Source organism: Odocoileus virginianus, chromosome 16 (assembly GCF_023699985.2).
Source record: "Odocoileus virginianus isolate 20LAN1187 ecotype Illinois chromosome 16, Ovbor_1.2, whole genome shotgun sequence".
In the NCBI taxonomy this organism is placed as follows: Eukaryota; Metazoa; Chordata; class Mammalia; order Artiodactyla; family Cervidae; genus Odocoileus; species Odocoileus virginianus.
In genome coordinates this window covers 27,762,645-27,789,138 of record NC_069689.1, presented here as the reverse complement: position 1 = coordinate 27,789,138, position 26,494 = coordinate 27,762,645, and the positions used below count along the sequence as shown (strand labels likewise).

General features: G+C 37.2%; 1 protein-coding gene across 3 annotated transcripts in view; it reads left to right on the top strand.

Annotated features, from left to right (window-relative positions):
* Positions 1–26,494, top strand: part of TTC6 (tetratricopeptide repeat domain 6) — a 205,806-nt gene that overhangs the window by 58,237 nt on the left and 121,075 nt on the right. For all 3 annotated transcript variants that reach the window (XM_070478006.1, XM_070478004.1, XM_070478005.1), the window contains exons 3-6: positions 5,197–5,289; positions 8,540–8,749; positions 14,787–14,920; positions 20,472–20,666. In XM_070478006.1, coding sequence (XP_070334107.1) covers positions 5,197–5,289; positions 8,540–8,749; positions 14,787–14,920; positions 20,472–20,666 — 632 coding nt within the window. The remainder of the gene's footprint in view (positions 1–5,196; positions 5,290–8,539; positions 8,750–14,786; positions 14,921–20,471; positions 20,667–26,494) is intronic.

Sequence of the window (26,494 nt, the reverse complement as noted above, 5' to 3'; positions counted from 1 at the left end):
CATTTCATATAAATGGAATCATGAAATATATGACCTTTTGTGTCTGGTGTCTTTCAATTAGCATAATAATTTTGAGGTTTATTTTATGTTGTGACATATGTTAGTATGTTGCTTCTTTTTTTGGCTGAATAGTATTCCATTCTATTTATAGACATTCAGCTTATTTCTACTTTTTGGTGATTGTGAATAGTGTTATTATGAATATTGATGTATAGATATCCTTTGCCAAGATGCCTTGTTTCTAAATATGCTGATTAGTTTGACTTGCAGATATCTTAATTGGGATTTTTACATTTATGTTTATAAGTGATGTAAGCTATAGGTTTCTTTAATATGTTTTTATCCATCTTTGACATTTTTATGCTACCTACATTAAATATGTTGAGAGATTTCTTTTTTTATCATGAAATATTTTAATTGTAGAATAAATACTCAATACTCAGATTTTTCAAAGTTTATTTATTTTTACCACATCTACTTCAGATTGTTTAAATAAATAGAAAATTGCAAGTAAAATAGCACCCTGTTTTGTATCTCTTTCCAGTAATTCTCTTCCACCTCAGATGTGAATTTGGTATCCTGAATTTGATGTTTGTTGTTGTCATGTTTTTATATTTTAATGATGTCTTTATAACCTTAAAAGGTTGTGAAGAATTTTTTGTAGTTGTTCATATTTCAAATTAACGGTTTAGTTATTAAATTTAAAAAAATGTAGTCTTTGGAGTCACATAGTCTTTGTTTGAAATTTCTAACTGGAGATAGTGTGTTTTTTTAATTTCTGTTTTTCATTCTTTTAGTTTTTGTTTTATGCCCTTTGAAGCTTTGTCATCAGTGTGTACTATTATGTTTTCTGAGGGATTTGATTCTCTTTTATTGTGATGCAGTGGTCCTATTTTTCTTTCTAATACTTCTCATTTTGAAGTCTGCCTTGTCTGATGTTAACGTAATCAGTTCTGTTTTATCTTAGTATTTTCATGTTTTATTTTCCTTCATCCTTTTGCCTTTAACCTATCTGTGTCTTTATACGTGAAGTAGGTTTCCCATAACAATCATATATTAGGATCTTGTTTTTTCCACAATGTGACAGTCTTTGTCTTTTAATTGGAATATTTAGCACCATTTACATGCAATTATTGAAGTGAATGTGAAAGTGTTAGTTGCTAAGTCGTGTCCAACTCTTTGCGACCCCATGGACTGTAGCCCACCAGGCTACTGTGTCCATGGATTCTCCAGGCAAGAACACTGGAGTGGGTTGCCATTTCCTTCTCCAGCGAACCTTCCTGATCCAGGGATCGAACCTATGTCTCCTGCACTGCAGGCGGATTCCTTAGCATTGAGACACCAAACAGTCATTATTGATATTTATATCTTATATATATTATATACATATAAATTATGTGCTTTTAAAAACTTTATATATATAAATTATAAAGATATTTATATCTTGGTATTTGGTTTCTATTTTTTGCATTTGTTTTTTCTCCCCCTTTTTTGCTTTACCTGCCTTCTTCTTTTTTTTTTTTTATAAAGCCTTTCATGCTATTTCATACTGTTGGCTTACTTACCTTTTTGTTTTATTGTTTTAGTGGATGCTATGTGATTTACTGGAGCAGGAAATGGCAACCTACTCCAGTGTTCTTGCCTGGAGAGTCCTGTGGATAGAGGAGCCTGGTGGGCTGCTGTCCATGGGGTCACACAGAGTCAGACACGACTGAAGCTACTTAGCATACATGCATGCATTGGAGAAGGAAATGGCAACCCACTCCAGTATTCTTGCCTGGAGAATCCCAGGGATGGAGGAGCCTGGTTGGTTGCCATCTATGGGGTTGCACAGAGTCAGACACGACTGAAGTGACTTAGCAGCAGCATGGGATTTACAATAAGTATATCTAACTTATTCCACTAAATAGTGTATAGTATAAGAAACATAGAGATGTATACTTCCTTTTCCCTTCTACTATTATTGTTATCTCATTAGTGCATATTTCACTTCTATATATGTTATAAATCTCAAAATGTATCATTTTTAAAGTCTGTTGTATTTTAAAAACTTCAAAATGGGAAAGTATATTTTTTAGTTACCCACTTTTAAAATCATTTTATCATTTATTTTCACTGTATGCATTCAAGTTTTGCTCCTTCTGCTTGAAGAATTTCCTTTAACATTTCTTGTAATGCAGCTTTGATAGCAATCAAACTTTTCACCTTTTGATTGCTACAAAAGTATTTCACCTTCAGTTTTAAAAGATATGTTTGCTGGATATGGAATTCTGTATGGACTGTTGTTTTGTTTCAGTACCAGTACTCTAATTATGTTGCTTCATTGTCTTCTGTCTTGTATTGTCCTGACAAGAAGCCTGCAGTGTTACTTTGTGGTAATTCTGTCTGTCTGTCCGCCTGTATGCTCAGTTGTGTTTGATTCTTTGCAACCCCATGGACCACCAGGCTCCTTTTTTCATGGAATTTCCAGGCAAGAACACTGGAGTGGGTTGCCATACCCTCCTCTAGGGAATCTACCTGATTCAGGGATCGAATCCATGTCTCTTGCATCTCCTGCATTGGCAGGTGGATTCTTTACCACTGAGCCTCCTAGGAATTAGTTGCCATAATTCTTTGTGTCTTTGTAATTAATGTATCTCTGGATGCTTCTAGGTTTTTTTTCCTTTATTACTTTTTTCTTCATTTTGGTGATAATGTGTTCGTTGTACATTTTTGCTTACAGTTGATGGAACTTTTTGTGCTGGGGGCTTATGGTGATCATCAAATTTAGAAAAAATCTGGCTATTTTTTGTACAAATATTTTCTGCTCTCTTCACACTCTTTCTGTGACTCTAATTAAATATATGATAGTGTGAGTGTTTTGTTAATTTTGTTTTGGTTTTTATTTCTCTCTGTGATTTATTTTGTGTGACTTCTTTTGCTGTGTCTTTAGGTTAACTGATCTTTTCTTCTGCAACATTTTCTCTGATTTTCATGCCACTCAGTGAAAATTTTGTCTCAGGTAGTGGACATTTTATCTAGTCATTCCATTTGATTCTGTCTTTAGTATTTACATCTTTGAAAATTTATAGTATTTATATTAGAAGTTTCAAGATTCTTACTTCTTAATTTCAATGTCTCTGTCATTTCTGGGTCTTTTTCTGTTGATTTTTCTTCTGGTTATGTGTGACACCCTCATGCTTCTTCATATAAGTAGTAACTTTTGATTAGATGTTGAACATTGTGAATTTTCCATTGTCAAGTACTGGATTTTGTTGTTTTTCCTTTAAAAAGATCTGGAGTTTGTTCTGTTAGACAGTTAAGCTACTTGAAGATCAGCTACTTGAAGATCTTTTAAAGTATTTATTTTAAGATATTTTTAATGTCCAAAGAAGTTTTTACTCTAGGGCTAATATATGATCCATCTGAGGTTTATAATGAATGTACCATATATTCAGAATGTCTAATGGGAGATCTGATGATTCCTAATATTGTGTGGAGGCAACCCACTCCAGTATTCTTGCCTGAAGAATCCCATGGACAAAGGAGCCTGGTAGGCTACAATTCATGGGATCAAAAGAGTCGGACACAGCTTAGCGCTACCTTTCCCTGGTGACTCAGACAGTAAAGTCTGCCTGCAGTGTGGGAGACCTGGGTTTGATCCCTGAGTTGGGACGATCCCCTGGAGAAGGAAATGGCAACCCACTCCAGTATTCTTGCCTGTAAAATCCCATGGGCAGAGGAGCCTGGCAGGCTCGTCCATGGTGTTGCAAAGAGTTGGACGCGACTGAGCGAGCACTGTGTGAAGTCTGGGAATTATGACTTCATCTTTTTGGTGATTGCTTTTCTTCCCCCTGGCAATTTTTCTTTGTTTGGCCTCATGGGTTTCACCATTTTACTGAGCAGATTGATATTCAGCCAAAGACTCAAGGACTCTATTGCAAATTTCTGGAGCTGTTTATCTGTGCAGCTCCCTCCTCCCCATACTGTGTCCTGCAAATTCTACCCTCTTTGTCTTCCTTCTCTAACTTCTGTCTCTGCAGCTGAGTGAGGTTCCTGGGCTCCGTGTGGTTTCTCTCTCCTTGTGTTGTGGTCTGAAAATTGTGTGAGGCAGAAATGTGGGGTGATTTAGCTCATAATGTTTTTTCGTTTCCATTGTCTTAGCCATTATAGTCTTGCATTGCCTGTTGTCCAACCCTAAAAGAGTCGTCCTTCTATTTTGTCCAGTTTTATAGTTATTTATGACAAGAGGGCAGAAGTATAAGCCAGTAAACTCAGTTGCATCTTTCTAACAAAGCAAAGGAAAGGTAGAAAAGCAGCATTTTAAAGTACAAAGACTGTTCATATTTTCTAGTGACATTACTAAAAGTCCAGAGGAGAAAGGGGCCTTAAAAAGTCATGAATGTCCATTTTAAGGATGATAAAACTGAGGGAAAGGGAAATAAGATAACTTGCCTGCTGTTGTCTGGTGTGTGACTTTGCAGTTTGTGCAGAAGCTGGGTGTCTTCGTTTCTGTTCATTGTTAAACATTGTGATGTGCTGTCTTCTTACCACTTCAGCTGAGTTGAGGGTGTATCATAGCAGTTAGCATTAGTGATGAAAATGACGCTAACAGTTCTACCCATTAACATTTAAAGTATATTTATATTCCTTCTTGTTCTTGGTCAGGTTAAATGTTACTTTTGATTTTGAATTTCTTGTGCAGCCATTTAAGAGCAGTGATTTATAGTATCTGATTTAATACTACCTGATTGTTTTATTAAGCCTGATGATGTATCTATAGGGGTCAGTAATTTTAAAAGTCTTAAATTGAAATGATAGATAAAATATTTTTACTGTGTCTTTGGTTCTGTCTTCTCACTTGCTGCGTTATACTGACTAGCATTTTATTGCATTGAATAATATGCCTCAGTGATCTTTAAAACTGACATTATTAACTTATGTTACCATATATAAAATAGATGGCTAAGGGGAATTTGCTGTATGTTTCAGGAAACTCAAACAAGGGCTCTGTATCAACGTGGAGGGGTGGGTGAGATGGGGAGGGAGATGGGAGGGAGGTTGAGAAGGGAGGGGCTGTAGGTATGCCTATGGTTGATTCATGTTGAGGTTTGGTAGAAAACAACAAAATTCCGTAAAGCAATTATCCTTCAATTAAAAAATAAATAAAATTTAAAAATTGACATTATTTTAATTGTTTTCTTTTCCTCCCTCAAGGATATTTCTTTGATGGGAAAAGTGTACTGGCAGAAAGCACCTCAAATGCAAGCAGAGCAAGGCTCACAGATAAGTATGAAGGAAACTCAAACGGTAACGTGTCTAATAAAAATCCTCCTCATCTATTTTAAAGTAATAGCCTGCTTCTGTTGCTTTAATGTTTTATCTAGAGAGTTAAAAAAATTTTCCTCTGATTTATTTTAGAGGCGTGTTTAACTATAAACACATCTAATCTAATACCATATGGAGAGTCTTGGCTATTTTGATTCACCATTTTTGCCCATCATAGATGTTCTCTGCTAAGGCTCAAAACTCTTCAGAAAGAAAAGATTTTTAACAGCTCTTCTGCTCTGAACACATTTATACCTAGAAAGTAGCTGGAGAAATTAAAAGTTTTTAGTTTTTAAGAAAGCATCCCCTTATTCTTTATTTAGGTGGAAGAATTGTGAAAAGCATTGACAAGGGGAGCATTTTCTAGAGAAATATGGACACGGTGACAGAAGTTTGTTTCAGAAATAGAACTTTCTTTTCATCCATCATTGGCAAAATACTTATGGGATTCAAAGGAATCTGGAACATATTCCCTGTGAATGGGAAATGTCTCCCTGTGTTTAGAAACCCATATTTACATGAAATAAACAATGGCATGATGATCAGTCTTTTACAAAGGATTCATAAAATGATGTCATTAGATAACAAGCTCCTTTAGTTCCTGAAAATATGATTCTGCATACATAAAAATTCATATCACAGTTATTTTTAGGATAATATATCATGTTTAAAAAAATATACTGACTCTTTTCACAAAAATCATGTATCTTACAACTTTAGAGTTACTGCAAGAGGTTGACTACTCGAGTTTGAAATGCTTCTGGGTTGAGATCATGCATTTTTCCCCTTTGTAGTCTCATCATGTGTCTCAGTACCCAGCATGTGTGGCACTAGTATGTGGAGAAATTAATTCTGAAGCCTTACCACATATGCTATGGGCTTAAAACTGACATTTAGGGTAGCTGCCTTTAGGTGACACCATTTACAGGTAGATATCAGACCTATAAGCTCATAACAGGTATAGTAAACTGGAACTGCAAGATCACTTAGGTTCAGAAAATTAGAAATATTCACTCATAGAATAAACTTGACATAATACCATTCACTGAATATTCATATAAAGTAAGAGAAAAGATTATTCCATTTTGAAGGAAGCTGTGAAAAAGGCTAGTTTCAGATACCTAGCTTATACATCATCTTGATTGTTAAAATAAAGGTTTAAACAAAAATATAAACTGTTTTGTAATTCTGTAGGAACCATACCGTCAGCTTTGACATTTATAAGCAATCTCTGGACCTCTCCTGGCCACTGGGTTTTTCAGAGGAAGCTTACCACTTGTTTAGATCTTTTAAGTTTATCTTTTCTTTAGCTTTTATTAAGTTTATAACTTCTTTATCTTTTAAGTTGATACCTAGCCATGGTAAAAAAAAAAGTTCCTCTATGGTACCTTTAGTTCCTAACACATTTTTGGGGTTCCTACTCTGTGTCAGAGAACAGAACTCTTATCTATTCCTTCTACCTATCCCTTAGACTTACTCTCAATCTGGCCTTGGGCAGGTTACTTAACTTCGTTATGACTGTTTCTTCATCTATAAAATGGGGTTGCGGACAGTTCCTACTTCATGGAGTTGAGGTGAAGATTAAAATTTTAGGAGCTAATGCTGCTATGTGTTGACAGTTACGATGGTTACTTAGATGGATATACTATAGGATGATACATGCTACAATAAAGCAGGTCACAGGGTAGTGATAAGATCAGTAATGGCTTTGTGGGTAGGTGAGGCAGAGTCCTTAGACGGTCACTTGCAGTTGGGGGATGACCATTGCCCTCTCAAGCTTTTCTTCTCCATTTTCTATTTTGGAGGGTGGCACCTTCATATGTTCAATCTCCCCAGCCAGATCCTGGGAATGTATGCTGAGGAAGCCAGGAGCAGAAAGAGTAAAAAAAAAGGGAGTGATGAACAGTTCCAAAAGTTATGGAACATAAAATGAGTGGGTTTGTCAGAGGTAGACAGTATAAGCCCATAAGACATATTTCCTTTGTGTATCTATCCTGCCATTTTATGGAAGGAGTTTTTTTAACCCTTTTCACCAGTGAGGAAGATGATGTTAAAAAGGGTTAAATAATTTGACCGAGATTACACATCTGTTAATAGATCCAGGATTTGAATTAAGTCCTATATAGATACAAAGCTCTTACTCTTTCTCCAGTACCACTGAATAGCTTTGTAAAAACATGAACTCCAGATTAAAGTTATGTTTCACAAAAGTACATTTCTTTGTTTAGCTATCCTTTCTTGCATAATAAAGAAACTTTAAGTTTTTGGTACTGTTCACCATCTTTACCCCTTATTTGGATGACAGAGGATGAAATGGTTGGATGACATCACTGACTCAATGGGCGTGAGTTTGAGCAGACTCCAGGAGTTGGTGATAGAGAGGGAGGCCTGGTGTGCTGCAGTCCATGGGGTCACAAAGAGTCAGACACGACTGAGCGACTGAACTGCATTGAACTTTCTTATCATCAATTGAGTATGCCAGAAAGAAAAGAGATACAGTTGCATTTTCAAGTCGTTCTATAAAATTCAGATTCTGTGTAAATCAGACTGGTTTTATCATCTGTTAATTTGAGGCAGTGCTCATAATCCCCAATAATCTTGGTTTAAAATTGAATAATACCCAAAATATGTCTATAGAGGTACTTTATTTGAGGCTCAGTGAGATAGATATTAAGTAAATGAGATGTTTTTAAGAAACACAAAACAGGTGTAGTAATGATATTTGTTAAGAATTTTTCATTAGGGCTTGGCATGGTGCTGGGGTGTCTGGGTGGTCTTCTTGGGGCTCTGGGTCAGCCCTTCTCTGAGAGACTGAAGTCATGCTTCTACAAGAGCATTTGGCTAGCAAGAATTTCATTGTTTAGGATGAAAGAACCTCAGATTGGGGAGAGGTTGGATATTTCAGTGGGCTTGATTCTGTGTGAGTATGGGGAAGAATCAGGGTAAGATTAGAGTCTTGTTATTTTCTTAGAGTTGTTGCATCATATGTGTGGGGTAGCAATATGTTTTGAGACAAGGGCCAAGGACAATAATTTGCCAAGCTTCACGTTTTTCTTAAGTCCAGTGTGAGTTTCTCTTTCTCAGTCTTTCAGAGGAAGTTTATTATTTCTGCTTAATTTCAATCATGCATTTTTCATAATCAGTTTGTTGTCAGGGAGAAAACATTGCATAACTTAAAACTTTGGAAGGACCAATAAAAAGGGCACATTTGTGCATTTATGTTTCCCAACAGAATGTGCTTGAGAAGCTTCCTGAAACTGTATCAAGTACTTTCCAGATTGAACAAGAGGATGTATTGGAATGGGGAACCTCAGATGCAGAAAGCTCATTATTTAAACCTCAGGAAGCTTCGGAAGGTCAGTCAGCAAGTGAATCAAGTAAACCTTTGGAAGGCTCACAGCCCATAGGTGATTCAAAAATGACCAAGCGGACACCTTTAAAGGTAAAGCACTACTTAGGCTGGAAATGGTTGTGAGAGTTGAGAACGTATAAGTGTGAAGATAAGGCTCAGCATGGGCCAAGGTTTGTGATCCTGAAAAACGGCCTTTCATGTGAAGTTGCTCATCTGGGAAAAAAGGACTTCTATTTTCTGCAAACTTTTAGTCTCAAACCTAATTGCAGCTCTGGGGAGAGAAGAAAGATTTTTAAGGAACAAAGGAACCTTGGGGCTTTCATAAACTGACCAAATGTCGTCTTGTTACCATCTTGACAGAGTCGAGAACTATAGCCCGGGGATCAGGACTGCGTGAATTTTGTAATCTTTGCTCCATTTAGGTTTCTCCTACTCCCTGTGTCTTTTCCTATTGTGAGAATTTTATTTTATTTTATTTATAATTTTATTCTATTTTATTTATGCACAATTTTCATTATTTTACCACATTTGCATATTGCCTTATTATTTGCTTGGTGTGTTTCCTTGAGTCATTTTTTGATTTAAATAAATGACTTATTTAGGAATTTGAGTTTATTTAAGAATAGATAATTAGTAATAAGCCTTGGACTTCCCAGGTGGTGCTTATGGGGAAGAACCTGCCTGCCAGTGCAGGAGACATGAAAGACCTGGGTTCTATCCCTGGGTCAGGAAGAGCCCCTGGAGAAGGAGGTGGCAACCCACTCCAGGATTCTTGCATGGAGAATCTCATAGACAGAGGAGCCTGGCAGGCTATAGTCCATGGGGTTTCAAAGAGTCGGACATGACTGAAGTAACTTAGCACATTTAAGAATAGATATATTATCATTAGGGTTTTTTTAAAAAGCCACTTCTTCATGAATTGCAGCATATTATCTCGATCTTATCTCCTGCAGTCTTCTCTGATTCAGATGGATACCCGTTCTTGGATAAACACTCCTTCTAGTCAGTTCCTCTCCTTTTGGCTTCCTCTCTCTCCACCAACGACCATGATCCTGCTACTGTGCATCACCCAAGTCAACTGGCCATTGCCAGTTCTTTAACTTTTGCCCCAAACACCCAACTCTGAAACCTTAGATTTTTCTGTGACCTTACTGTCTTCTTGCCTTTCATAAAATAATCAGTCTCCAAGGCCTAGATTCCTCCTAAACATAATTGCCTGTAACCGTTTTCTTCTCTTTTCCAGTTGACCTTCTCTCTGGATTAGTACCATTGCCTTTTGGCTTTTATTCATTTCTCAAGTCCTATTTTCTTAGGGTCATCTGGCATGATATTAGCATATGGATCTTCCCACAATAATAGATAATAAGGAAAATCCGCAAGTAATAGGTGACTAGAGAAAATCTGCCACTGCTGTCAGGGGGAAGGGACTTACTGCTGTGATTGGTGACCGACTTTATCATACATCATGCTGTCTTCCTAAGCTCAAACTGGATGTATGAAGTGAAGCCTGCCAAGGCTGAGTGAGCCCTCTCAATGATAACTACCCTGTGTTAGGCTGATACCTTCTAGGTGTGGAGAACTTAAAAGGCATCTTTGAAAATGATGATGCCTTGCCGAAAAACCGTTCGGCTGGTGGTCACAGGTGATGTTTTTTACCCATTCTCCCACCTGAAAATTGGGACTTTGGAAATAAAATGTGGCATGAGGGGCAAATGGTTAATTAATAAGTGTGTAAAAGAATGAAATGGATTTTTTGGACAATGATTTCACCACCATGACCAGTGGGGAATTTAAATCTTGCATTGAGAAAAGTCCCATAATGTTCATTCTTTTGATTTCCTGTGGCTGCTATTAAATGTCTTGAAAAAGTGTGCAAAATTATTTATTTTCGGTAAAAACACTCATTTCCTAAGGTAACTAGAGCTTATTGTTTTCCATGTTCTGGCCACTTTGCTAAGTGTTTTACACGTTATCTTTTTTCTCCTAACAACAACCCTATTACACGACTCTCATTTTAGAGCTGAAAAAACCGAGTCATGGAGAAGAGAAATAGCTTTCCCAGGTACAACCATATGGCTAAGTTGTAGAGGTAAGACTTGAGTTGAGGTGGTCTAATTCTGGAACCTTCGCTCTTTGCCTCTTTGCAGTGCTGCCCATTCATAACAACAGTTACCAGGTACCTGGTGAAGTACAAGAACGCAGACTCATAGTGGTGAACATGACTATGGCCGGAGTGCTCCTCACTTAACTGGGAGGAATGGTTTGACGAGAGAGACTCAGAGAACAGGTTCAGAGGGTTCTAACCTGAAACCAGAAGTGTTTCAAAAGGAGGAGAAGAGAATGTCTGATAAGACTTTGATGGTTTATTGTTGTGGGACACATCAGAAAGTAGCCAGAGAAAAGCAAGCTGGAAGTCTTCTGACTCATCCCACCGAATCTTCACCTTGTATTCCTTTTATTTGTGATAACATCTCAAGATCAGTTAGTCTCCATGAACTCTACCGTTTGGACATCTGAGGCTGTAAAGTTAGTCTCCAGCATCTCTGGCACAGGAATGAGGAACAGTGTATTCCAGCCAGCTAGGCCGGACTGTGGACACAAGGAAACCTCTTCTGCATTGCTCAGAGAAGTAGCCTGGAGCTGTGGTAAAGAAACAATGCAGGATTTGCACTGCTCAACTACACGCCAGATGGTCTCATTCAGCCAAAAAAAAAAAAAAAAGAGAGAATTTAATCAGCTCTTACTCTACTGACCATTTCTACCCTTAGAAGCTTGTTAGTATAGTAAAGATTGAGGACTCTGATCTGAGCCATGACCAACAAAAACAAATTAGATAATAGTGACTCTGAAGAAATGACAGACAGAAGAACCTGTGAGAGGATCATTGAATATTTTAGGAAGGAAAAGATCAAAAGTTTGTAAAAAAAAAAAAAATATATATATATATAGCTAGCATATATCTCAAAATTCTAAATAGAAGGAAGTTTCAGAGATGTGGCATACCCCAAATTCTCCCCAACTTTTACAAAACAATTTTGAGTGATCTATTGCATTCAGAGTTTTAAAAATACACAGAAAATGAAAGAAGAAATACATATCCATAGATAAACATAAAAGTGGCATGTGGCTATAACAATTATATCAGGAGGGCTAAGATCCAAAATGAGTTGAGGCCTGTGAATAATGCAAAGAATAAGAAAGTATTTTTTTTTTTTTTTTGGTGTTAGTTTTGGAACAAAGAGAGAAAAAAGGAAGGATAACCTTGTCATTATGGATGAATAGAGTGATGACAACAGATGACAGAGCAGTCTTAATTTATTTTTGGGAAAAGGTTGAGGTTTTAAATAAACAGAGCTATGTCAAAGAGAAAGGGAAGCTGATAAAATTGTACTTTGCTTCTCTTAAATCTGACAAGGAGAATGATCCTAGTTTAGAAAGAAGAAATAAAGAATTGATAAAAGAAACCTGAAGCCCAAGATTGATAGAAAGATTTTAAGAGTTAACTTGGATATCTGATCCTGTTGGCTGAGAGAGATGGGTTTAAGCCTGCTGTGCCTCTGTCAGCAGCAGCTTTGAGGAGCTGCTGTCGTGGGAGAGGTGCTAGGAACCTGGAAACAGGCAACTGCAAATCCTGAGTTTTTTTTTTTTTTTTTTAAGGGTAAGAGTTATGATTTCTGCAGTGTATGCACTGGTCTTGGATAAAGATCTGAAATGACTAAATGAATCATTAAAAGAATTGTGTTTGAACCCTTATAAAAAGGATGCAGCATGGGTTCCCTAAAGGCAAGCCGTGGAAGAACAACCTTATTATTATTACTATTATTTTTTGAGAATTACTAGACTGAACACAAGAAAAGTGTCATACCTGGGGGTCAACACAAGAGTATCATGGGGAAGAGCCCAGCATATCCGAAAGCTCAATAAACGTTAGTTATTGTTACTATCCTTTGGATTTCAACAGTCCATTTAACCTCCCGATGACAGTTTTGTAGACAAGACTAGAACTTGGTGAACTGCCAGGTGGACTTGTGAGTAGTTATGCAAAGGATGCACAATTAGTCATGGAAGTCCCTAGAGGGCTGTCATAGGGTTGAGTCTAACTCAGCATATTTTAAAAATAATTTAGGTGAGAATATGGAAGATTTACTGATTAGATTTGCAGATAATGTCCAAAATGTGACTGGTAATATTTGCTTGCTTAGATGCAATTTAATTGGGATAAATGTATGTATGATTCTTTCCTTGACTCCACAAACTAAGTGTGTAGCTATGGGATGGCATGACTTAGAGTGAATGTGAAAAGGTTTCAGGGTTTTAAGTTATGATTCAGTTTTGTGGTAGGAAGATATGTGCAATCATAATTTGCATTGATTGACAATTACCCTAAAAGAAGATCGTCTTTCTCCTGGTGGATCTGATCGCGTGCATGTGCTGTGCTAAGTCACTTCAGTCGTGTCTCACTTTCTGCAGCGCTATGGACTGTAGCCCTCCAAGGCTCCTCTGTCCATGGGATTCTCCAGGGATTCTCTGGAGTGGCTTGCCATGCCCTCCTCCAGGGACCTTTCCAACCAGAAATTGAACTCACGTCTCTTACGTCTCCTGCATTGGCAGGTGGGTTCTTTACCACTAGCGCCACCTGGAAAGCCCTCAGATCTGATCACATCACACCTCTAATACTGTGTTCGGACCTGGGAGTCCAACCCCAGGAGAGATACTGACAAATTGGAGATCATTTGGAAGAAAGTACTCAGGATGACAAAGAAGAGTATTTCCAAAAAAATGTCATGTGAGGTAGAGTTGGAGGGACTGGGGATGCTTATCGCGGCGGGCTGGTGGTGGTGGTGAGGGGGTGGGAGGCGGGAAAGCAGGCCCAGGGGAGTCCACTGTGTTCAAATATTTGTCTGTCACATGCAAGAGAGCCAGATTGTGCCTGTATGATCCCGAGGATTGAATTGAGACTGGTAGATGAAAGTTGCAGGCTCAATAATAATAATATTAAACAAAAATTCTAAAACAAAACAAAACAAAACAAAAATTCTAACACCTGGAAGAATTTCAAAGATGACTCCACGTCCTCTGTTGCCGATCATGTTCGAACCAGGATGGATGGCCTTTGGTGGAGATGTTGTAGATTAAATTCAGACATGAACTTGATGTGAGACAGAATACCCCATCCTCTGAGTTTTCCCTATTCACCATCATTTCCCTCCCCATTTTCAAGTCAGGATGGATGGCCTTTGGTGGAGACACTATAGAGGAAATTCAAACATGAAATTGGTGGTGAGATGGAATACCCCGTACTCTGAATTTCCCTTATTCATTATCATTTTCTTACCAAAGACATTGCAATAGCTCTCTCCTTATGACTGCAGCGAGCCCAAACCCTCTGCCTAATTTATAAGGACCTCCCGTTACCTGGCCTTCTCCTACTTATTCTAGTCATTCTCTGCTTTCCTCAAGGAAAACCTCCCTGCTTTCTTCCTGAAATCTCGTCTCCAAAAAGTACAGAGCAACCCACAGAGAAAAATATCTTTAAATGAACTACTGCCATGAATTCTGCGAATTTCCTAAGGAATCCAGGGAAACAGCATTCCTAATATCTGTAATGATTAAAAGGCAATTATTTAAGAAACAGAAATGCATTTGACTTTTCCCAAGCAGTAGAAACAGAAAACAGTATAACTGTAAGAAGTATACATTGGTAAACGTTGCTCATAATAGTTCTATAAAGCATTAAAGTTCATTTTGGCTTGTGCTTGCAAGCACCAGTCATACCCAACTTTGGGGCTGAAGGTAAGTTTTATTAAAAATACTAACCAAGAAGAGTAGGTTTATGAAGGGAAAAATCTTATATTTTTTCTTTAATAGTTTTAAGGCAACAAATAGACTATTATGAATAATTATGGTACTAATATTTTTATTGCTGTGAAGGTATATAATTAAGTTATGTGTTATAAAATTTAGGGGAGAATTTAGAGGAAAATATCAACACTTCCTTTAGGATTTGTATTCCAAAATATACATAGGAATTAGGAGTTGAAAAATAACATGGAACATCAAATATGAGAGAAAGATCTAACTTGTGGTTACAGCTTTCCTTAACAGCTCACTTTATGTTTCTTCCAAGGTGAAATCATCAGAATTGTTGCAAATCAAAGGAAAAGAAGTTAAGCGAAGGCGAAAAAGTAAATTTGGAGTTATACCACAGAGACCAAAAAAGATTTCAAAACCCATGTGTGATCAAAAACTACCTAAAAAAAAGTAACTTCCTTACTATACAAATTTTATTGTCTGAAGAGAAATTATTCAGTAGTACTGATACCTGAAACTGTGTTTGTAAAGGAAGATTAAATGTTTTAGAAATTCACATATGAGATCCGACTTCAACCTTCTTACAGGAAGAGTTGGTGGAAGCTAGTATAGTAGGCTATATATATTGTAGTCCACACTTCTTTCTACTTTTTTTTTTTTGATCAGTGTACTTAGTAATGACAAAGCAACATAACTCTTTGAGAGACAAAAAAGAATTTAATGTTAATGTGAGATTTGATATTTTTGGTCACTGAAGTGCCTAATTTGGATTAACTGCTCATTATGTTGGTTAATCTTGCTAAGATAAAATAAAAGACAACCCCCCACAAAATGTCCATAGGCCAGTCGATTGGGAAATTTAGATGGCCTCACTTTTCTCTACTATAATTTTGTATTTCATTTCCACTGCTCACATACTTTCAGTAGGGTTTCTTACTACACAGGGGTACAACCACAATTTTGAATAATAGTGTGTAAATGCAATTTAGGTTTATGGTTTATCTTTTGCCAGTCATCTTGATGAAACTTATTTTCTCCTTATTTTTCCACTAGGTTTTTATGGGTTGGTTTGGTCTATGTTCTTCTTCATTTAACTCTTTATGGGGGGCTTAAAGAAGCTTTAATTATTAGCTTTTGTTGTTGCTTAGGGCCCTGAAAGGTGTGCAGGACATGGAAGACAACCTTTTTATGGCCAGCCTAAACTTCGTAAATGGATAATACTCACAATTTAGTAGTTGAGAGTAAACTCACAGGAAAAGAATTCCAAAGTTTATGAAAGAGTCAAATTGGCATTTAAGTGACCCTGTACATGCCATTGCTTATCTGCATTGCTTTAAGCTCATTTAGTTAGCAAGATTATGTATTAAAACAAATAGTGACAGCAGACAACAAGTATTTTACCTTCAATAAATAGTTACTGTCAGATTATCAATGAAGCAGAAACTTCTTGATTTTTTTTCCCCTAAAAAACCTTGCATTTAGTGCATTAGGCAAAGTAGTGTGGCCACACACAGAGGCAGTCTTTTCTTTTTTATGTCTTAGTGTTTCAAAGAATGACAAATAGTCCTGTTAAAGGAGAGTGTGCTATAAAAACACACAGCCTTTCTTGAGCATGCCAAAAATATTTGTAGATCTTATATATATATATATATATATATATATATATATGTATAGTGTACTGTGTTAATTCATTAAAACTGAAAGTAGAAATCTCCATTATAAAGAACTAAGAATGTGATGCAGAGGAATAAAAACCTGGTACTTAAAAAGTTTACATGAATAGAACAGAATTTTGGAAAATCTTTTATTCACTGCTCTTTTTTCAGTTTTTTACCTAAATTTTCTCACCAATGACTAGCTTCCCAATTGATTTGTTTTCTTAGGAATTCAGCCATCTCTTGAAAACATAGTGTTTTTTAGCTGAATAACCAAGGGAGATTCACTTGCAGATCTATATTATTAAAAGCATGAAGGGAACATAGGAATTCAGATCAGTTCTGATGCTTTTTTAAGTAAAAAAAAAGAAAAGAATCTGTAATGTAATCTCAGGAACATTCCACTAGCCAAGACCTGCCCCAGAGAGAAGGAAGATGTAGGTGAGCATGACATCAGAGCCCACCATTCTCTCTCTTTTTTCCCAGTCCTTTCTTAGGAACCCTGAGTTTCTTAGGGATCCTTGGCTTCCTGGAGACCCGTTTTCACTCCCGGAGTTATATTTCTTTGTCCCAGACATTTCCAAATGCTTTAGATTTACCTCTCTTTCCCTCTGCCACTTAAACATGTACACATTTCATATCCTGTTTTTGTTGGGCCCTATACTGTTTAGGAAATAACATAAACCACTCTCTATTAGTGATTCAATAATGTACATATGATGCCTAGCAATGGGTTACGTGTTGTGCAGTGCAAATTAGTAACAGCAGTAAACATAAGCGAGCATTTCTTGAGAGTTCCAGAGACCAAGAAGTGTTACTGTTATCAACTTTTTATAAGGTAGGGGTTAAGAATTTTTGCTTTAATTTTGGAGAAGACCTTCAGAGAGGCCTGTAGTAGTGTTTCCAAGTGTTAGAACTAGGCTTCTGATGCAGGCCCAGCTGACTATTTATACTATGCTACTATCCAGACTCATGGAATGGTCAGTGGATAGATCTGCATTAACCCATTACATTAAGGGTCAGATTGGGTGGGACAGGAATAGGACAATGTATGAAAAGAGATATTTGTAAGAAAGAAAAAGAAAGTAAAGTTTGCAGAGAAGTTTGCCCTTGAAGTATTATTTGAAGAATATTTGAAAAAGTGAAAATGTTGGTTACTCAGTCATGTCCAATTCTTTGCAACCTCTTGGACTATAGCCCACCAGCCTCCTCTGTCCATGGGATTCTCCAGGCAAGAATATTGGAGTGGGTAGCAATTCCCTTCTCCAGGGGATCTTTCTGACCCAGGGGTTGAACCTAGGTCTCCCATGTTGCAGGCAGATTCTTTACTGTCTGAGACACTAGAAAAGCAGATAAAAAGTTAGGCAATATATCCATAACTGAAAGAACTGAGAGGTCTTTCTGGCCCTATGAATTGTCCTGGAGACAGCATCTGCCATATGAGATGGCACATATGCTTTTTTTTTCCTCAGATTGATTATATTCTTTTTTTTCCATTTATTTTTATTAGTTGGAGGCTAATTACTTTACAATATTGTAGTGGTTTTTGCCATACATTGACATGAATCAGCCATGGATTTACATGTGTTCCCCATCCCGATCCCCCTCCCACCTCCCTCTCCATCCCATCCCTCTGGGTCTTCCCAGTGCACCAGCCCTGAGCACTTGTCTCATGCATCCAACCTGGGCTGGTGATCTGTTTCACCCTTGATTGTATACTTGTTTCAGTGCTGTTCTCTCTGAACATCCTACCCTCACCTTCTCCTATAGAGTCTAAAAGTCTGTTCTGTACATCTGTGTCTCTTTTTCTGTTTTGCATATAGGGTTATCGTTACCATCTTTTAAAATTCCATATATATGTGTTAGTATTCTGTATTGGTTTTTATCTTTCTGGCTTGCTTCACTCTGTATAATGGGCTCCAGTTTCATCCATCTCATTAGAACTGATTCAAATGAATTCTTTTTAATGGCTGAGTAATATTCCATGGTGTATATGTACCACAGCTTCCTTATCCAGTTGTCTGCTGATGGGAATCTAGGTTGCTTCCATGTCCTGGCTATTATAAACAGTGCTGTGATGAACATTGGGGTACATGTGTCTCTTTCAGATCTGGTTTCCTTGGTGTGTATGCCCAGGAGCAGGATTGCTGGGTCATATGGCAGTTCTATTTCCAGTTTTTTAAGGAATCTCCACACTGTTCTCCATAGTGGCTGTACTAGTTTGCATTCCCACCAACAGTGTAAGAGGATTCCCTTTTCTCCACACCCTCTCCACCGTTTATTGCTTGTAGACTTTTGGATAGCAGCCATTCTGACTGGTGTGTAATGGTACCTCATTGTGGTTTTGATTTGCATTTCTCTGATAATGAGTGATGTTGAGCATCTTTTCATGTGTTTGTTAGGAGATGGCACATATGCTTTAAATGCATTCATTCCTTTCTTTCTTAAGGCAACTTTACTCAGGATGCACTAATGTTGTAATTCTCAGCTTACTGAATATTATTCTCAACTTACTGAGGTATAATGAAATTAATTGATTTGCTTATTGCCAAGTGATAACTTGAAACAGGATTCAAACAGAGCCATTCTTAACCACTATGCTGAAAGTAGGGCCAGATGCTAGGAGCCTTGAAACTTAGAGGAAATTGGAGGCATGCAGCAAGCAACAAAAAAAGCATTGTACTGGGGAGAGGAGTCCTTAAAGATCAGTGTGCTAGAATTTTGCAGGATGTATGGAAGGGGGTGGAATAGCAAATGGCAACCCACTCCAATATTCTTGCCTGGAAAATTCCATGGACAGAGGAGCTTGGCGGGCTATAGTCTGTGGGGTCCCAAAGAGTCAGATATGACTGGGCAACTGAGCATGCATGCAAGCATGCATAGAAGGGGGAGGAGACAGAGTGTGCAGTGCTGAATCCAAGTGGCAGACTTTGCTCTGCAGGGGAGGTGATGAGGGCTTGGGCTGGAGTGTGGTGGAAGTAAGGGGGAGAAGGAACACACTTAAAGAGTTCTGTCCAAGGGAGAAGCTCAGTTTTTCATTGGCTGAGCAGGTGAAGGGCAGAGGAGACAAAGATGGCTCCAGTGCTTTGTATGTTGAAGATGAGGAATTTAGGTGAGATAGTGATAGCAGAGATGGAACTTGGGAACTCTCAGCACAGAGGGAAGAGTTGAAACACTGAAGGTGATTTTTCCAGTACAGAAAGAGTAGTTCAACTTGGGAAGCCATACCCAGTTCAGAAGATGATGAAAGAAAAGCCAGTGACTAAGTCAAGTTATAATGAATTTGAAAGGTAGATGGAGAGCTGGGATGGTGCAGGCTTAACAAAGCTCATGGAGGAAGAAGGGTCATCAGTATTGCCAGCTGTGGCTTGGAGGTCCATAATCTAAAGATCTAAAGTTCATTCGATTTGATGAAAAGGCCATCGTTTGGGTAGTGTAACAGTATAACGTTAGTAGGAGGTGGGGATGGAGTAGTACTGGCTATTGGCCATTTTCTCCTCCGAGGTCATTAATAGGCGTTAATAGGAAAGAAGTTTGACTCATAGTTAGCAACACTGTGTTTAGATCCAGTGACCACTGACTAATTTTGCGACCTATCCAAAACAAGCCTGCTGCAAAATGAGGCTAATAATAATAATACCTCCCACATAGTTTCATTGTAGAAGTTAGAGATGATGTGTATAGATTGCCTAGTACAATGTCTGGTACGTAATAGGTGGTCAAAGAGGATTTGTTGATTGAATGGCATGGCAAGTGAGAGTGGGTATTAAGAAATTAGATCTTCATGGCCTCTTTTCTGTTTTGGAAAGGTGGGAGAGAAGCAAGTTCTATTAACTGCATAGTGGGAAAGAAGATGCTTTGTTAACTTAGAGAGACCTAGATTTCCACTGATGCTAGTTAATGGATAATGTACTGTGTTGTTGAACTTCTTCTTCAGCGGTGTAAGCATTTGAGCAGAGCAGAGTAGCAATGAAGTAATGTATGATGGCTAAAGGTTATGGTGTCACTGAGTGAGTTGCAGAATTCAGGAGAGAAGAGATTTGGGTGGGAGTGGGATAATAATAATGTTTGCTTTCAGACCTGTTGATTCTGAGATATCTGTAGAAAATACAGGTTGAGATCTTCGGCAGGCAGTTGGATACATGTGACTGAAGACCTGGTCAATGGCCTGAGGTTGTAATAGTAAATTTTTTATAAACCACTGTAATAGTTTTAAATGTGATCTCCCACGTGTTGACGTCTTTTGTAGAGCCTGAACTCAACTGACAGTGTAAGTATATTTTGTATCTAAAAAAGCAGAAAATTATAAAAAAGAAAAAAGGCCCACTTTCTTATCTCTGTGGCAGAATTCCAGAAGACTACTGCACTAGGACCCTTCACAGCCTGTGCACCACCATCCCAGCCAAAGAGCTACCCATTGACTTGCGCGTGGCCTCTCGAGTGTATCATACAGCCGACAGGAAAGGCCACAATAGTGTGCTTGGAGTATTCGGAACCTCTCTGTTAGATGATCGATATACGGACGAAGAGCAAAGAGATAGGTGAGAATTCCACTGTTAATTTTGTCTTAAACTAGATTTAAAAGAATTTAGCCAAAGAATTTCTGCCTTTGAGGCTTAGATCCTGAAGACCTGCTTCTGTTCTTGGGCGCTAGAAAGGAGCAGTTCAGTTTTGGTCTTTTCTCTTCCTTCCCCGTACGTACACAGTCTAGGTCAGTGTCTTCATCTCCGGCTATTATTGACGTGAACCAGAAGGTAAATTTCGTTTAATGGTTTATAGTTCCCAAAGAGTGTCACATGCATGGCCTCATTTGTTCTTTGTAACAACCCGCTGGAGTCCAGATGTAGGAGTTGAAGTTCGTAAGAACCAAGCAGCTTTGCCTGGCTTATACAACTAAGAACATCGCAGATTTGAGAGTTGAAGGCAGTTTTTAGATTTCCTTATCATTGGGCATTCTTGGGTTCAGGGATCATGTACAAAAGTCATATCTTCTGGAACTTTTCCCATTTCTCCTTGTGTCTCCCTTTCCTTTGGAACATGAGTATTCTTTTATGGTGAGTATATAACTTATAGCATCCTCCAATGGGAAAAGACAAGGGAAGGGGGCTCACATTTACTCAACATGAACTATATTCCTTGTACTGTGCTCTGTGGTTTGCATTTTTCCTGTTTAAATCTTCAATCATAAGAAGTCATAATTTCCATTTTATTCATGAAGAAACTTAGGCTTTATAGTATCAGGTAACTTACCTCTAGATGTACTTCCCTGGTAGCTCAGATGGTAAAGCATCTGTCTACAATGTGGGAGACCTGGGTTCGATCCCAGGGTTGGGAAGATTCCCTGGAGAAGGAAATGGCAACCCACTCCAGTACTCTTGCCTAGAAAATCCCATGGGTGGAGGAGCCTGGTGTCCATGGGGTTGCAAAGAGTTGGACACGACTGAATGACTTCACTTTCACTTACCTCTAGATAGTGATTAGAATCCAGATTTGTTTAACCTAATTTTTCTCAAAAATGTTTTTTCATTGTCACCCCCTTAAGAAGGCTTTTAAAACTTCTCCCCACCCTAATTTCCCCTCCTCATTAAATTATAATGCTCTAGATATATTGTATATCTGTTTATGGTACTGTGTGTATATCTGTACTTTATACATAGAAGGAGTAAACTTTTATCATCCCCTGCCCTCCTTAGCCACTAATTTTCACTCCCTTGAGGATGATATCACCTGCATACAGAGAATGCATACTCTAAAGTCTCTTGTCTTTCAAAAGAGCTGGTAGGAATCCTGAAAACTCATCTGTAATGCATTTTTTTGCATTAATTTTTTTATTGGAGGATAATTGCTTTACAGTTTTGTGATGGTCTCTGCTGTACATCAACATGAATCAGTCATAATTACAAGTATATCTCCTCCCTTTTGAGCCTCCCTCTGCTACCCATTCTACCCCTGTATGTTCAATTTCCTCAAACTTTACTTTTAGTCAAGATTGTAACACTTTACTGCCTTCTTTTAAGATTTAAAGTCATCTGATTTCCCTGTGTTTGGTAATCACAGTGCCATTTAATATGAATACCCCAAGGAAGGTCATTCTCATGTTTGTTTTCTGTCTAGGCAAAAAGACTTTAAAAAAGGATTTATGTATTATTCATAATTTTATGAATAAAATTTTATGTGAAGATTTTGGAAATTTCAAAATTGCTCCAGTTTCTTTGATAGATAATAGCAGTTCCATATAACTTCTTTGAAATGTCTTTTAAAAGCCTAAAACTGAGAGTGGACATAAAGACGTAAACATAGTCTAGTGGATATGAGACAACTATATCGAATCATTTCCATTGGCACTCTGCAAGCCAAGCATCCTTTTTTGAGGACTCACAGCTTATATTATTCATGCAAAGTGTTAAAAATACTGATTTCTTTCCAATTCTAAATTTTTTTTTCCTCAAGTAGATCTCACTTTCTTCTTCCCAGAGAGTCAATAAATGTTCTATTTGATGATGATAATTCTTGGCAATTTGTTCCTAAGTACCAAATAAGAAGTTAATTTAAGTACTGAATATTTAATTCTCTGGCATCCATTTCTTGAGGATTATCTTGCTAAACATAGCTTAACCTTTTCAAAATATATCTGCCTGCTGAGCCTACAAGTTCAGAGAAATGTATATTTTTTTCTGCACTAATAAGTTGTCTCAAGAAAGGTAATTGTGAACACAAAATGAATACCCTTTCCCTTGGTGGCTTTTTGGTTTTTCTGTGCAGGGAACAGTTAACCACAAAGCATAACACTTGTGGTTATACAGTTAAATGCTTTCTTAGTTTTGCACATTGTAATTGTCATTTGTGGGAAACACCAAGGATACTTTAATGGGATAGTGTGGTTACATAAGTTTAGTTAAAATAGCAATCTACTGTTCAAACTTACGTTTATTTTGTTAAATAACAATTTTGATGAGAACTATAAAAATATTCCATATTGATCATATTTTTTGCATTTAAAGTTTCTGTATTATAAAGAGAAGTTTATAGACATCTAAGAATTAGGATTCTTAGCATGGAATTTTAGTGAATAGCATGGAATTTAGGTGAAAAGCCTTGTGAAGATTTCTGTGTATACATGTATTTAAACCTTAGATGGCATTCTATAGACTGATATTTTTCACTCAAGGTTATGTGTTAACGTTTAAATTATTCCATAATATTTGGTAACTTAAATAATCTGTAGCTTAAGAAAATTCCTTGGTATGGAATTACTTATTAAATTTTTTGGCTTAAAAATTTTGATGCGTATTGCTGAAATTCTCTCTGGAAAAGTTATACCATCTTATATCCCTGCCAACAATTTATGACATTGTTCATTTCCTTTCAACCTGACCAAACTATTAATTGTCAATTTTCATGATTTCTTTTTCCTAATCTGATGTAGAAAAAATATCTCTTTATTTCTTTTATTCATTTCTAATAAGATTGAGCATATTTTTAGATGTCTCTTGGTTATTTGTTTTTATCCTTTTGAGAATTACCAATTTGTCTTCTGTTATCATTCATCTTTTTCTTATTGATATATAAGTGATCTTTCTATATTAAAGATTTTAACTGTTTGTCATATTAATGAAGACCTTAAAAAATTTTGTTGTTTGCTTTCAGTTTTGTTTATGCTGCTTTATGCCATACGGAAGTTTTACACTAATACAGAAGCAGTGAAAACTGGCAATAGTTTCCTTTATGTGTTTCTAGTCTTGCTGTCATTCTTAGAAAGGGCTTTGCTACACTTAAATTTAAATATATTTTTCTTATTTTCATCAAGTAATTTTATTGCTTTCTTTAAAAAACATTTAATCTTTGATCCATCTTTAATTAATTTTATAAGATTAAGCATTATTGTTTCCTTCCCAAATGACTAATTAATTGCACAATAAGTTTATTTATTCAGTAAATCCTCTTTTTCTCACTAATTTGAAATGCCAACTTCTCATACCTTACATTGCAATGTGTGATCAAATTTGTTTATAGACTTACATTCTATTTTAGTGAGTTTTCTGTGTAAAATTGCATGTATATTTTGTTGACCCACCATCAAGAAAAGGAGAATAGGTGGCAAAAATGCTGTCAATAAACATTGACTGACCCTCTCAAGTCAGATACCCCTCATAGCCAGCTTCTGGTGGTTAGCCCTCATCTGAACTTCAAATTACAAGGGAAATTTCTAGTCATATTTTAGAAAAACATGTGTAGATGGTTAGTTCTATACATTAAAATAGCAGTCATGACTCCCACAACAAAAATTGGAAAAGCAGAGGTTAAATGTCAGAAATCAAAGTTTAATTTCATTTGTTATTTTGCTATAAAATGAGAATAAAAATACAAATATGCAAGAAAATACACAAAAGGACAACAATTACTCAAGATTTTGCCATCCAGAGATAATACTTTTCTTAAGTATATGATTCTGGACTTTGTCATTTGCAAATAAATCATATGGAGCGAAACTTGGGTAATGCTGTGTAAATAATGTTTTGTAACCTGATTTTTAAAGCTTATTATGCCATAATTATCTTTCTATATCATGAAATACAGGTCTGAATAGTCATTTAAATTGATCAGTTTTAAAAAACGTTTGTGTGCTTACTGTGTGGCAGGCTTTGAGTTAGGCACTAAATAAGCATCTGTGAGGAGCTTCCCTGGTAAAGCAGATGGTAAAGAACCTGCCCGCAGTGCAGGAGACCCAGGTTCGATCCCTGGGTCGGGAAGATCCCCTGGAGAAGGGAAGTGGCTACTCCAGTATTCTTGCCTGAAGAATTCAATGGACAGAGGAGTCTGGAAGGCTACAGCCTATGGGGTTGCAAACAGTTGGACACAACTGAGTGACTGACACAGTTAAGAATCTGTGAACACAAGAAACAATCTCTGCCCACAGGGAAGTTGGAGATTAGCAGAGAAGAAAGGTGGTGAATTAATTATTGTGAGTTTGACAGTTAATATGCAGATGGGCAGTGTATAGAAGCAGGTTTTCAATTTATCTGGGGAAGATTGAAGAAATGATACTTAAATTGAAATCTAGGAATGAACAGAAGATAGCTCAGAAGAGGGGAAAGAATTTTTTTAGTTTCTTGCTACTCCGAAGTATAGTTCACAGATTAGCAGCATCACCATCATCTGGAAGCTTGTTAAAAATACAGATGATGTGTATGCAAGCTGAAGTTTGAGAATCTGTGCTGTGGACAGTTGGAACCCATTTGAGAATTAGAAAGATGTCCATCAGTAGAGGATAGCAGGAGCAGTGATGCCATTGATTCTGGAGAGGACACAGGGTCAGGATTATGTAGGACTTACAGATGCTGTCTGTGTGTATGTGAGAGCATGTGTGTGGGGACTTGGAGGAGAGATTCTTATTCACAGTGTATTGAGAAGCCACTGATAGGATTATTTGAGGGAAAATGACATGACCAGATTTGCTTTAAGATGGCACAGTCCTCATCATGACTTCTCAGTAGCACCTAGCACAGGTGAGCATGTGCTCTTCCTTACAACACCTTTATCGCTTGGCCTTCAGGACTGCAGTCTCTCTTGGTTCCTGCCTCCTTTGCTATGTCTTCTTAGTCTCCCTTGCTGGTATCTCCTCATCTCTTGATTTCAAAGCATTGGAGTACCCAAAGTTTATCCTTGGTTCTATTTTCTCTTCTGCCTATACTCTCAAGGTGATCTTATTCAGGACCATGGCTTTATATATGATCTATATCCTGATAACTATTATTAGCTAAGATAAATGATTAAAGACTGTAATTGTCCTTATAATAACCAAAAGCTGGAAACAACTTAAGTGTCCATCAATGGAAGACTTTTTATAGTGCATCCAATGATGGGCTGTATTAGAATTGTGGCAAAGAGTAAGTTAGAGTACACTAAACTGATAAAAAGTGAAATTATATTTTGTCTTATTTTTGCTTTATTTATATGATATATGAAAGTGAAAGTCGCTCAGTTGTGTCCAACTTTTTGGGACCCCATGGACTATATAGTCCATGGACTTCTCCAGGCCAGAATACTGGAGTGGATAGCCTTTCCCTTCTCCAGGGGATCTTCCCAACCCAGGGATCAAACCCAGGTCTCCTGCATTGTAGGCGGATCCTTTACCAGCTGAGCTACAAGGGAATCTATTTGTCCTTTACTTTTTAATTTTTTATAAGTTATTTCCCTTATAGATTGCATAGTATTGAATATTTGTTAAGCCAATCAGAAATTAATTTTCTTATAGTAGGCTGGATAATCCCATATTCATTTATTGTCATATCAGATACACTTGGTAGTATTCTTGAAAGGTGTTGGAGGTGGGAGAGGACAGGATTGGAAAATTTTGCCTCTATGGTTT